Source organism: Procambarus clarkii, chromosome 62, assembly GCF_040958095.1.
Source record: "Procambarus clarkii isolate CNS0578487 chromosome 62, FALCON_Pclarkii_2.0, whole genome shotgun sequence".
Lineage (NCBI taxonomy): Eukaryota > Metazoa > Arthropoda > Malacostraca > Decapoda > Cambaridae > Procambarus > Procambarus clarkii.
This window is the reverse complement of record NC_091211.1, coordinates 5,941,811-5,956,601: the sequence shown is the minus strand read 5'-3', so window position 1 is coordinate 5,956,601 and position 14,791 is coordinate 5,941,811. Positions and strand designations below refer to the sequence as shown.

Genomic DNA, 14,791 nt, shown 5'->3' with positions numbered 1-14,791 from the left:
ATCATGTCTCCCCTTACTCTTCTGTTTTCCAGGGATGTGAGGTTCAGCTCCTTTAGCCTTTCCTCGTAGCTCATTCCTCTCAGTTCCAGGACGAGCCTGGTGGCATACCGCTGAATCTTCTCTAAATTTGTCTTGTGTTTAACTAGGTATGGACTCCAGGCTGGAGCTGCATACTCCATGATTGGTCTTACATAAGTAGTTTACAGGGTCCTGAACGATTCTTTACACAAGTTTCTAAAGGCAGTTCTTATGTTGGCCAGTCTAGCATATGCCGCTGATGATATTCTTTTGATGTGGGCCTCTGGGGACCGGTTCGGTGTGATATCAACCCCCAGATCTTTCTCTCTATTTGACTCTTGCAGGATTTCACCTCGCAGATGATACCTTGTGTTCAGCCTCCTGCTCCCTTCGCCTAATTTCATTACCTTACACTCTTCTGAATTGAACTTTAGCAGCCATTTTCTAGACGATTCCTCCAGTTTCTCCAGGTCATCCTGTAGTCTCTGTCCATCTTCATCCGTCTTGATTCTTCTCATAATTGTTGCATCATCAGCAAACATTGAGAGGAACGAGTCTATACCCTCTGGAAGATCGTTTATATATATTAGAAACAGGATGGATCCAAGTACTGAGCCCTGTGGGACTCCGCTGGTGACATCTCGCCACTCTGATGTCTCCCCCCTCACCGTTACTCGCTGTTTCCTGTTGCTTAAGTATTCCCTTATACACTAGAGCACCTTCCCTTTTACTCCTGCCTGTTGCTCCAACTTTTTAACAGCTTTTTATGGGATACTGTATCAAAGGCTTTCTGGCAGTCCAGGAAAATGCAGTCGGCCCACCCTTCTCTTTCCTGCCTAATTTTTGTTGCCTGGTCATAGAATTCAATTAAACCTGTGAGGCACGATTTACCATCCTTGAATCCATGTTGGTGGTGCGTTACAAAGTTATTTCCCTCCAGGTGCTCTACGAGCCTTTTCCTCACGATCTTCTTCATCACCTTGCATGGTATACAAGTTAGGGAAACTGGCCTGTAGTTCAGTGCCTCTTGCCTGTCACCCTTTTTGTATATTGGGACTACGTTAGCTGTCTTCCAACTTTCTGGTAAGTCTCCTGTTTCCAGTGACCTGTTATACACCATAGCGAGTGGCACACTTAGTGCTTCTGCACCTTCCTTTAGTATCCATGGTGAGATTCTGTCAGGCCCAATAGCCTTTGTCACATCCAGCTCCAGCAGACACCTTTTGACCTCATCACTGGTGAGGTCAATTTCCACCAAGGTCGCTTTGTTTGCCTCCTCCTCATTTAGTGCAGGGGCTTCTCCTTGTTCTATTGTGAAGACCTCCTGGAATCTCTTCTTGAGTTCTTGTTTGCTGACGACGCCAAAATTATGAGAAGGATTAAGACAGAGGAGGACAGCTTGAGGCTTCAAGAAGACCTGGACAAGCTGCAGGAATGGTCGAACAAATGGCTGTTAGAGTTTAATCCAAGCAAATGTAATGTAATGAAGATAAAGGTAGGAATCAGGAGACCAGATACAAGGTATCACTTGGGAGATGAAATACTTCAAGAGTCAGAGAGAGAGAAAGACCTGGGGGTTGATATCACGCCAGACCTGTCCCCTGAAGCTCATATCAAGAGGATAACATCAGCAGCATATGCCAGGTTGGCTAACATAAGAACGGCCTTTAGAAACTTGTGTAAGGAATCTTTCAGAACATTATATACCACATATGTCAGACCAATCCTGGAGTATGCGGCACCAGCATGGAGTCCATATCTAGTCAAGCATAAGACTAAACTGGAAAAGGTTCAAAGGTTTGCCACCAGACTAGTACCCGAGCTGAGAGGTATGAGCTACGAGGAGAGACTACGGGAATTAAACCTCACTTCGTTGGAAGACAGAAGAGTTAGGGGGGACATGATCACCACATTCAAGATCCTCAAGGGAATTGACAGGGTTGATAAAGACAGGCTGTTTAACAAAAGGGGCACACGCACTAGGGGACACAGGTGGAAACTGAGTGCCCAAATGAGCCACAGAGATATTAGAAAGAACTTTTTTAGTGTCAGAGTGGTTGACAAATGGAATGCATTAGGAAGTTATGTGGTGGAGGCTGACTCCATACACAGTTTCAAGTGTAGATATGATAGAGCCCAATAGGCTCAGGAACCTGTACACCTGTTGATTGACAGTTGAGAGGCGGGACCAAAGAGCCAGAGCTGCTCTCCCCTTTTCGCAGTTTCATCACTTGTTCCTTCACTGCTGTTTTCCTCCTGATGTGTCTGTGGAGCAGCTGCGGTTGGGTCTTGGCTTTACTCGCTATGTCATTTTCAAACTGTCTCTCTGCTTCCCTCCTCACTCGGAGGTACTCATTTTTGGCCCTCTGGTATCTCTCCCTGCGCCTCTAGTATCTCTTTCTGTGTGTGTGTGTGTGATTGAACTTTAGAGTTATTATATTGAACAACTCATAACGTGACTGCTATGTGCTGACAGCCACGTAACAATGAGTATTATTACGTATTCTGTAGTCTAAACGTTAAGGTTAAATATCTTGTCAATTACATACACGTTGTCTATAATATACTTCATTCCAGGTAAGAGCAAGGGCGTGGAGGTGGAAACAGCCGGTTATGCCGTCCTGGCCATGATGACTCAGGATAGTACACGCTTCTATCTCCAGGCCACAAAAGTTGTCAAGTGGATCTCCTCCAAGAGAAATGGTCAAGGAGGTTTTGTCTCAACACAGGTAAATTTTCTGCCCTCAGCTCTGAGAAGAAAATAATACTAAGGCTCATTCATTTATGTAAACCATATTATGACAAATTTATGTAATGCAACAATAGTATTGCAATTTTCGGAATATTAGACAAAATATAATCATCACAGCAAGAATTAAACAAAATCATTACATGGAACGAAGCAGATGTCATTTTACAGCAAAAATTAGTTAAAAGGAAAAACATTTTCTAACAACTAAGAATTTGTCAGTAAATATTTTCTAAGTCTGTTGATCTACTGCATATCGAAGAGGGCCTGAAAGCTGAGTGGACAGCGCTCGGGATTAAATGTTCTAAGGTTCTGGGTTCGATCCCCGGTGGAGGCGGAAACAAATGGGCAGAGTTTCTTTCATCCTGATGAGCTTGTTCACCTAGCAGTATATAGGTACTTGGGAGTTAGACAGCTGCTACGGGCTGCTTCCTGGGGGGAGTGTAACAAAAAGGAGGCGCTGATCGAGGACCGAGCCACGGGCACGCTTAGCCCAAAAATTATCTCAAGATAACCTCATGATCTACATTACAATTTTTTAAACAATACAGGAGTTCCTTCAATTTTGTCCATTTGTTTGTGGTGCTCAAAGATCCATATTCTTGTCATGTCCTGTTGTTGACAACTTCAGTCAGCCTTGGCGCTGAAGCTCCTGCGTTGGCATCACTACCATTCCTTAATTAAGTTAAGTGGCAGTTGAACATTTTCTGACAAAATACATTTAAATCTTCCATAATAATAAATAATATTAATATTGGCAGGACACTGTGGTGGCTCTGCAAGCTCTGGCCAGCTTTGAGAGTCACCATAACCAGGGCACCGAAGACCTGGAGGTCTCAGTCAGAGCACATCAACTCCTACACTACTTCCACATTGATCGCTACAACAAACTTCTTCAGCAAATGGTTCAACTTCCCACCATTCCCAGCAATGTTTTGTTTGACATGAAGGGAGAAGGTTGTGCCCTTGTTCAGGTGAGTTGTTTGTTATGGGGAGATGAGCCTTTACGTGAGTTACTTGTTCAGGTGAGTTGTTTGTTATGGGGAGATGAGCCTTTACGTGAGTTACTTGTTGAGGTGAGTTGTTTGTTATGGGGAGATGAGCCTTTACGTGAGTTACTTGTTCAGGTGAGTTGTTTGTTATGGGGAGATGAGCCTTTACGTGAGTTACTTGTTCAGGTGAGTTGTTTGTTATGGGGAGATGAGCCTTTACGTGAGTTACTTGTTGAGGTGAGTAGTTGAGGGAGGCTGATTGTTGAGGTGAGTAGTTGAGGGAGGCTGTGTGTTGAGGTGAGTAGTTGAGGGAGGCTGTGTGTTGTGGTGAGTAGTTGAGGGAGGCTGTGTGTTGAGGTGAGTAGTTGAGGGAGGCTGTTTGTTGTGGTGAGTAGTTGAGGGAGGCTGTTTGTTGTGGTGAGTAGTTGAGGGAGGCTGTGTGTTGTGGTGAGTAGTTGAGGGAGGCTGTGTGTTGTGGAGTTACTTGTTGAGGGGAGTTACTTGTTGTTGAGGGGAGTTACTTGTTGAGGGAAGATAGTTGTTGAGGGGAGTTACTTGTTGTTGAGAGGAGTTACTTGTTGAGGGAAGATAGTTGTTGAGGGGAGTTACTTGTGGGGGAAATCTACTCCAGTATATATTATCATTCATAGATTCTTATACGGACCATAAAAAAGTTTGTTGCTCAGAAACCTATGACCTAGGGATTTTATAATAATAAATTTCATAAATAATTCATAATGAATTTAGATAAGTGGTCTGTAAAACTTCGATTTAAAGTGGAGTGATTCCAATACACATCTTATTTTTTTTTCAGGGGGGGGGGGAGGACTGTCGGAAAATCTGACACCATTTAATATATCATACAGACAGATAATAATTGCTGCTGTATTACCAACAAGTTACCCATAGAAAACGTAACTTGTAGTGGAATTATCGTCTATAGAAAACGGGATATCATCACCACATACTATTTTAAATTCTTCACCTATTATGGTGGGAATTATTCTTAAATACATTAGTCTTTGGACTTTACCTTTATAAAAACATCTCATATAAATTAACTTAATTATCAATATTAAAGTAGAGTAAATGTGACCCTTCTATCACTTTTGACATCTGGACAATGTAAGCCAGGCGTCAGAGTGAGGAAGGAGGGAGCCATTGTTGTGTCACCTCCGAGACGCGTGGAGCAAATTCGGCTCCTATCATATCTGGACAATGTCGGCCAGTAGCGTCAATAGTATGGAGTGTTAGACATTGCCATTGTTTATACTAGACCAGAGGCTCTCGGGAGCAAATTCGGCTCCTGTTAATTTTACTTGGACGTAGTGTTATGGAAACCAAAGGTGTACCATTATCAACACGCTGTCATCAAATCAAGTTAAGTGTTCTTTCCGAAACCCATTATCTATCATTAGTGGCCATTAATGTCATTGGGTAGGGTTAGCCGGTTAGAGCACGAGATAGCCTCAAACTAAAGGTAATTAAGCCAGGTCTCTATTGTTCCATGTACAGTGTTTCTCTGATATACCTGTCATATATAGGTTTCTGGCTTCACAGTTAGCGCCCTTTTGACAGGTCAAGACGAGGAAGCAAGACTTTGTGCACCAGTTACTGGGTGATGGAAGCTACCTCAAAGAGGATAATTTGGTGTCTACACCCTAGTTATACCTGGTGGACTAACCTGCTGTACTATAAGATAAGGAACCTCTTCAATGTATGTAGTCTATTACTGTAGTTTGATTGGCTGCATATATATAAATTAATATAAACCCCTCCTAATGTGTAGAGGATCGATTTGTGAGATTATGAGATTATTGCAGAAATACAGTCCACTTATCATTATACAAATTGCTATCGAAGTATATAAATTAACGTAAATATAAATTCATATAAATTAAATAAATAAATCTCACAGGTTGGTTCCCACATTATTTGGTCATCTTCGAACCGGATGACGGATTATTTGATCCTTTGAACCCACATTTGGTCATCTTAGTACCGGATGAACCAGTTAACCAGTGGATTCATTAAATAAACTAGTGCAGTGTGATTTAAACAACGCCAGTCAAAGACAGCGGTTGCCTCGTGGGAGCTCAGGAGCCCCCCCTCAACTGAGTTCAGCTTCGTCAGCGGTTTCATGCACACCCACAGATTTGGTGGCGTGTTATTCTGTGAAATGACAGCGCTAATATAGAAGCCAGCCAAATTAGTGACTGTGTCGCGATATTGTTCACGGATTTCGTGGTGTTACATTTCGCGAGAGATTATCTACGAATTTTGTGGAGTTTATTTCGCGAGGTCACTAATAATATTTAATACTTCTTGATAATATTAGAAGTTTCATAGAGGCTAATTAAGAGGCTATTATCAATAATTGTGTATATTATTTCTCCAAAACAGAGAATCATTTAATATATACTGCACTAGTGTTCTCAATATAATATTTACTAATTGCCAACCCACAACAGGGTAGTAAATTACCATTGACTAGTTGAACTATTATTGTTCATCTTAGTCCCATTATTACCATAGTCAGTTGTACTATATTCAATAACCTAACACCATTAATGAATGGTCCAGACCCTATTTTGGGTGTAATTTTTATCAACTCGAGTTGAGTTGTATATATAATAATTTACTTATGATCATTACACCTTTGAGTGATTAATTAGTGTCTCTACCATCCTAGGGTGATATAGAAGAGCTAACCTAAAGGTACTTCCAGTGACACTGGTTTATCACTCAAATCATTAGTGTGTATGATTGTGTATATATATAATGTGTATTAATTTTAAGTGCTAACCTCTAGTAGAGGTAGGATTATTGCCTAGTGAGTGCAGAATTTGACCCTAGGCTACCATCAGTGCTTGTTCAGTATTATGAGCAGCCCAAGTACAAGCCCCACAAGGCTTCACCAACTAGCTAGAATGGATAATGCTGGCAATGAGAAAACTGTCATACATCTAGTACTACAATTGCTGGATTTACCTCAACCTGATCAGACTGCTGACTCATTACAATCCTTCAGCATGGAGTTTGAGTCACTACTAAGAACATTCAGTCTTAAGGTTGATATAACTACTAGTGAATGGATGACCAAAGTAGTCCTTCAACGAAAATTGTCCAGCGATATACTAGATGAATTATATGCACATCAACATAACACCATCCTGACAGTACAGGACATCACTGAAGGTTTACATTCCATTATAAACAAACGACGTGCAAATGAGGAAGTTAAAGCCTCTTGCAAGCCTTCAGTAATAGAAAATAGTCAATTAAAGGGTAAAACAACTTCCCCAAATAAACATCAGTCAATTACTCTAACATCAAGTTGCAGAAAATCTGACAATGCAGCAGCAACCTCCAAGCCTACTGTTACTAGTTCACCCAAACCGGTAACTTCCAAACGTGCAGTAGGCTGGGGGACATGTATGTTCTGCAAAAAGAAACATTCAACATACCGTTGTGCTAATTATCCAGACAGAGACACTCGTATGGAGCGACTCCAGGAATTAGGGAGATGTTCCAGGTGTTTCAAGTCACACAACATAGACTATTGTGATACCCAATTCAACACCTGTAACAGGTGTAGAAGAGGTAGACACCATGCAGCACTGTGCAAATATACGAAATTAACGTATTCAAGACCCAAGGTGGAAGATAGCATTCCCACCACAGTACAGTACTGCAAGGTGCAACAAACAAAGAGTGTCCAATCGGCAAAGTCTAAAGGTAATACGACTTTGCCTACTGCCCAAATTACCATCCTGAATAAGAGGGCCAAGGTCCATACCCGTGGGTTGTTTGACCAAGGATCCCAGAGAACATATATCACTAAAAAGCTGGCAGATGAACTACAATTAAGGCCTGTAGCCCAGATGACATTCAACATCTCAGGGTTTATAACAGATGCAGGACCTCAAGTCTACCAGGTGGTACAACCATCAGTACGCTTAGGCAGGTACGTCTGTCGAGTACAAGCCATTGTGGTGGACAAAATACCAGTAGACCTACAAGTTCAAGGTCTGAGAGCAACAGCCAAATTCCTGAGAAATAGAGGAATAAAATTGGCAGATAATATTAAGTCTGATCACCTCACCGACTTCGGTCTCCTTGTTGAGACAGACTATTGCCATAGATTCATCGGTAGCCCTACTAAATATCAGGGCATAACCATGTTAAACTCTGCAGGAGGTAAATTACTCTCAGGCCCAGTATCAAGCCTGAGGAGACCTATGCCTGCAGATAAACAATACCAGAAGAAATCTAAATTTGTCAGCTGATTATATTTCTCCAGTAGCATTATACTAAGGAGATTACAGCTGACTATACCAACAGAGGTTGATGTTAGTATCATCATTTAGAGCTGAAGATGAGTTCATGAGGCCTCAGTGGCAAATCAGTGAACAGTAGCCTACAATAGCTACAAGTCACTGCGACCAATGTCACTGAACCCACTGCAGTCTCAGAACCATTCTTTACTTTAATGATGAGCTATTCAATCTTCTGAATCAATTAACTAAATTAAACCCTAATAAATCTGATGACTGATTTGATACATTTATTATTTAATCAAGATGTATTCCATGGGCCTCAGTGTTTATATATCAGTGACTAGTTACCTGAACAAACTTCAAGTTATATCTAATGTCACTGATCTCACTGTAGTCCCTGAATCATACTTGACTGTAGTACTTGATCACATTCAGTCTTCTGGGTTAAATAATATGTAATAAGGCTTGAACATTAGCCTTTCAAGAGTTAACAGGGAAATGAAATCGCATTAGACTTCTAACCCCTGCAACTCTAGTACGGGACATCCGTCCTGTACAAACAGACACACAAATGTGTGATTACTATTTACTAACATCAAATTAATCTAATAATTCGAAGGAGGAGTATCGGTGTTCGTCTGTTCTAATTAGGACTTCGACCCGTGAGCAGCCCCTGGGGAATTATGTCGGAAAATCCGACACCATTTAATATATCATACAGACAGATAATAATTGCTGCTGTATTACCAACAAGTTACCCATAGAAAACGTAACTTGTAGTGGAATTACCGTCTATAGAAAACGGGATATCATCACCACATACTATTTTAAATTCTTCACCTATTATGGTGGGAATTATTCTTAAATACATTAGTCTTTGGACTTTACCATTATAAAAACATCTCATATAAATTAACTTAATTATCAATATTAAAGTAGAGTAAATGTGACCCTTCTATCACTTTTGACATCTGGACAATGTAAGCCAGGCGTCAGAGTGAGAAAGGAGGGAGCCATTGTTGTGTCACCTCCGAGACGCGTGGACCAAATTCAGCTCCTATCATATCTGGACAATGTCGGCCAGTAGCGTCAATAGTATGGAGTGTTAGACATTGCCATTGTTTATACTAGACCAGAGGCTCTCGGGAGCAAATTCGGCTCCTGTTAATTTTACTTGGACGTAGTGTTATGGAAACCAAAGGTGTACCATTATCAACACGCTGTCATCAAATCAAGTTAAGTGTTCTTTCCGAAACCCATTATCTATCATTAGTGGCCATTAATGTCATTAGGTAGGGTTAGCCGGTTAGAGCACGAGATAGCCTCAAACTAAAGGTAATTAAGCCAGGTCTTTATTGTTCCATGTACAGTGTTTCTCTGATATACCTGTCATATATAGGTTTCTGGCTTCACAGTTAGCGCCCTTTTGACAGGTCAAGACGAGGAAGCAAGACTTTGTGCACCAGTTACTGGGTGATGGAAGCTACCTCAAAGAGGATAATTTGGTGTCTACACCCTAGTTATACCTGGTGGACTAACCTGCTGTACTATAAGATAAGGAACCTCTTCAATGTATGTAGTCTATTACTGTAGTTTGATTGGCTGCATATATATAAATTAATATAAACCCCCCCTAATGTGTAGAGGATCGATTTGTGAGATTATGAGATTATTGCAGAAATACAGTCCACTTATCATTATACAAATTGCTATCGAAGTATATAAATTAACGTAAATATAAATTCATATAAATTAAATAAATAAATCTCACAGGTCGGTTCCCACAAGGAGAGTTCTATAATTCTATAATGCTAGTCTACATTTAATGGAGAATAATATTCATTGATCATCTAAATTATCTAATGCATGGATTAATAAACTAACTATTGGATGGAAACAATTAGAGGCTTAGCTGCCAATGTTGAACGAAGGTTACGTCCAGCAGCTTTATAACCAGTCTAATCCAGTCTGAGTCGGTTATCTCTGGCGAGAGCAATGCAGGTGATGTACAGTGACCACAACACAGCAGTTGCAACATCAGGATCTGCGGGTTGGTACAAGAATTCAACCAACTACGAACCTCTTAGTTTGATGAAAGGGAGCAGTAGAACAACAGAAGTACACTTACATCGCATCAGGATTGGATACCCATGTGCATGGGAAATAGGCTTACAGGTTCCGGAAGACGAGAGGAAATGTCAGCACTGTAGAGAAATGCCCGACAGACCATTGGAACATTATCTAACACAGTGCACAGTTACAAACACATTAATATTTGAACTTAGATTCAATAGAGCAGAAGAAGTTTTTAAACACATATGACAAAATCTTACTGAAGCGACTATACAAGTCATAAATATTCATACTCCGCCCAAGTAAAACAGAAGCAACACTTAGTGGGCCAGCCAGAGGTTCAGGACCCGCGCAGGAATATCCCTGAAAAAAATCTCTCGCGACACGTGACTCTGCCGGCTGAATAACGTTTCTCTTGCAGTTAGCTCCATGTTGAAATAGGAATAACATGTAATTTCCACTTAAAAGCATATGTTTATGCATTTATTCATTAAATTAAGTGGATTGGGAATAAGAATGCCACTCATGGGAGTTATTAGGTTTGTAAACTGCGGAACGACAAGACACCAACATGATTATATAATAATGGCTAAAATAAAAAATCCGTGGTACTCTGTCTTTCCGGACGCGGTGTCCATAATCTCTTGAAGCTGTCGAATCGATGTGAAGCTCGCTACTGCACGGATACTCCTCAATTCGATCGATAATAATGACCTGCTCCAGGGCACCAAACTGTAATGGCCTCTCTCTCTGCCAAGTCTCCTGCTAGTGACATGCGTGCCACCTAGCGACGAATGTTGGAAATTTAGGGAATAATTTGCAGTATTAATTATGGGCTTCCGAATGGATGGAAACATTACTGACGTTATTTTACGTTACAGTAACGTAATCTAGGTAACAGCAGATTGTTTCTCGCTGTGCAAATCATTTAACCTAAATGACGTTAGATGGAAAATATATATTCGTAGTGGAAATTTAGTTCATTACTTTGTTTATTGGAAATATTTTATACAGTTGCGATCAGCTGTTCCAGTAAACAAAGTAATGACATTTCCACTACGAATGTATATTTTCCACCTAACGTCATTTATGTTAATTGATTTGCACAGCGAGAAACAATTTGCACAGCTTCACTCAACACTACCATAAAAGAAACTGAACAGTTTTCAAAAAACTTATCCATGCATTCTGTGGATTCTGAAAACTCATTACATGAGGCTACTGAACATTATGCCTCCAAAGTGAACCTGAATTAATTAGTCAGTGACCAGCAGCCTAAACCTATGCAAGTCACAGCGACAAATGTCACTGACCCAACTGCAGCCCCGGAACTATTCTCGACGATAATAGACCACATTCAATCCTCAATGCATTTACAGTACCTCAGGGTAAGTCTTCACCAGAAGACCACATTTACAGTACCTTCAGGTAAGTCTTAACAAGAAGACCTCAGTTACAATGCCTTCGGGTAAGTCTTGATAAGAAGACCGCAGTCATACAAAGTCTCTCTGGACTAGGATTTAGTAATCCACTTAATGAAATATCACCTGCAGGGTTGCATCGGTTTTGGTTGGCACTACTTCTTCTTTCTTGGTTTTGCCCTTAAGCATTTTTAGAGATGTTTTTGAGGAAGCACCTTAGCACAAGCAAAATTGAAATTTTCAATAACCTGTAAGTGAACAATTACCAGAGAACTATCAGTAGTGAAACAAATAGTTTCTCAACATAATACACTCACAATAATCCCTTAAGTTATTATGTGCTTAGTTATACCTCAAGAGGGTTATAGCACTAACTTAACATGCATAAACCGAGCGGGTCTATTGCTCACACATAAACTTTTTAAGCTCTATGTGCTTAGTTATACCTCTAGAGGGTAATAGCACTATTGCCTAACATATATAATTAGCATTCACCCTCTACTTAGGTAGGTTTAGGGAAATTAGTTAGGGTCAGCCGAGTACAAGTTGAATCTGTACTCACTAAAGCAATACAGCTGATTACATTCATAGAGACTGATACCAACATACTCAGTTCTCTAAATAAAATAGAATTTAGCTAGGTTAGAAACTTAGTTATCATTATAGAATAGCCAAAAATACCCGTCCAACAAGGACTGCACCTTAGGGCAAATTTAATTTTGCATAAATACAGATGATTCCTCGTTCAAGGTTGTGGTGATCTTATGAGTCTCCAGTGATGAGTTAGTGTCTAGTAACTCAATTAGTTACAAGTCACAGGGACAGACGTTGACCTTACTGTAGATTCGGAGTCTCCTTGATCTGAAAGGGACATAATGAATAATCCATTAATCATTAAGTAGCTGTTCCCATGATGACAGATTAATGACTTAATCGGTTCAAATCTGTTTCACAGATACAGGACATCCGTCATGTACATACTAATGTACTAACATGTCAGAATTTTATAACTTCAGGGGGAGAGTATTGTTACCAATCGTACGTCACGGCTCGAAACCCTGACAACAGCAAGACCTTAAATGTCTAGGGCAACTACAAACTGCTGTTCACTAGAGCGGGGCACCAGTGTAACCACATGATTGGCACAGGCAATAATAAGATTTCTCCCTTTGGACTGAAGAAATATACATATAAAGTTATAATATATATTAACAATACAATATAAAGTACAGATGGACAAGATCACTTATAAAACAAAATCAAAAGTACTGTCTCTCCTATAACATAATATATTATGGCAAAACACAAATGTAACAAACTTATCTCCCAAAGATGTTATCCCTCCTGGTCCTTGATAGCTACTCACTACTAAAGCGACCAGAGTAAAAATCATTGCTTCCGCTCCGTGAAAAATTTCCAAACTTACAGAGTATTAATTAAATTTACATGGAGCAATATATTGTGACAAGAGTAATCTTAAACTAACTTAGTTAATGCTCAGATAAACATGCATAACAGAGATACTGTAATTATTACTTCATGCAGTAATTAAAATAAAACAACTGAGGGAAATGTTGGCACGCCCACCAGCACTAAACTCTCACGGACACTTGCCGCCTAATGTAAACAACTGAGGGAAATGTTGGCACGCCCACCAGCACTAAACTCTCACGGACACTTGCCGCCTAATGTTCAAACAATTATAAATTCACATACTGTTACCCACTTATGATCATTACAAACCACTTTTCCCACGGGATCAGCTGAGAAATTATAACCATTCCCACGGCTGGTAAGTTGGGCCTATTCCACATATGATGAAATATATAAACACATAACTTGCATACAATTATATATATGTACATACATGTAATCATATTATATGCAAGGCATATATAAGTACAAATTAATTTATTCAATTACGTATCTTATAGAGGTACGTAACAAGTATCAGGCACGTTACTACTAATTCATGAACTACAATCCATGTTTTCTCTCCCTGAGAGTTATGTTGGAAATTTCCAACACCCAAATACTAACCCCTAGTGCGATATTATAAATCTAGCAACCCATCCTCCGAATTGACAGTATGGTTTAATACTAAGTACATTTCCTTACTGTCACACATAGTACATAATTGCACTTATGTGTCTATTACATTTACCATCCCATTTATTCTTATTTTCTGTTAGGACACTTAGAATTTTAGGGTGAAGTTTTCAAGTACAATTTGATATACACAAGTTTTAAATATCAGGAATTTATTTTTCAGTTTAATTAATCAATAGATATTTTATAAAAAAAAAATTGAAAATATCCTGAGTTACTTAACAATTTATTGATATATTTTAGTTTTGTTTTATTAGTTTTATAAAACTGTAATATCAATATAGCTATAGGTTAATTACTAAAATGTTTATCTTCATACACTAAGAAGGTTAGGTTAGGTCGTGGTTTTCTATTCAGCTTTTCATATAAACTCAAATATTCACAATATATTTGACAGTACAGTTTAATACTAAGTGAAAAGAAATACAATTCCTGACTGCTATGAATTGTACAAAATTGCACTTACTTGTGCTGTTACATTTACCTCCCCATTTTTGGAGGATGGGCTGAAATTTATTGTACTAGGAATACGCATTTACTAACATTACTAATTAGTAACCTCATGCAGCAAATTCTTACTAATCTCGGGGGACAGTATTGCGTCAATCGCTCGACTCCCACGACAATAAATTATATATTTCTATAAATCGAATTAAACCCAGTCTAACCTTGTAGAATGTATTAAGGTATATAGATTGGCAATAGTTATTTTATTTATCAAATTATACAGCCGTTTATTGGAAATATTTTGTACAGATGAGATCAGCTGTTCCAGTAAACAAAGAAATGAACTAAATTTCCACTACGAATAGATATTTTCTATCTAACGTCATTTAGGTTATTTAAATTTATGAATATATAAATTTAGCAAATTATATAACCGTTTATTAAAAATATATAATTTATTCTCGAGGGAGTCGGGCAACTGACGCAATACTGGCCCGATAATAGTAAGAATTTGCTGTATGAGGCTACTTATTAGTAATGTTAGTAAATGCGTATTCCTAGTACATTAAATTTATATTATCGCACTAGGGGTTAGTGTTTGGGTGTTGGAAATTTCCAACAATACTTGTTGAGGGGAGTTTCTTGTTGAGGGGAGCTTCTTGTTGAGGGGAGCTTCTTGTTGAGGGGAGCTTCTTGTTGAGG

At 39.3% G+C, this 14,791-nt stretch overlaps 1 protein-coding gene across 2 annotated transcripts in view; it reads left to right on the top strand.

The window, feature by feature from the left end:
• Positions 1–14,791, top strand: part of LOC123766633 (murinoglobulin-2) — a 585,294-nt gene that overhangs the window by 540,095 nt on the left and 30,408 nt on the right. For both annotated transcript variants that reach the window (XR_011223484.1, XM_069308162.1), the window contains exons 24-25: positions 2,596–2,747; positions 3,529–3,741. Coding sequence is in view for 1 of the 2 variants with exons in the window: in XM_069308162.1 (XP_069164263.1) it covers positions 2,596–2,747; positions 3,529–3,741 (365 nt within the window). In the remaining variant the exon portion in view is untranslated. The remainder of the gene's footprint in view (positions 1–2,595; positions 2,748–3,528; positions 3,742–14,791) is intronic.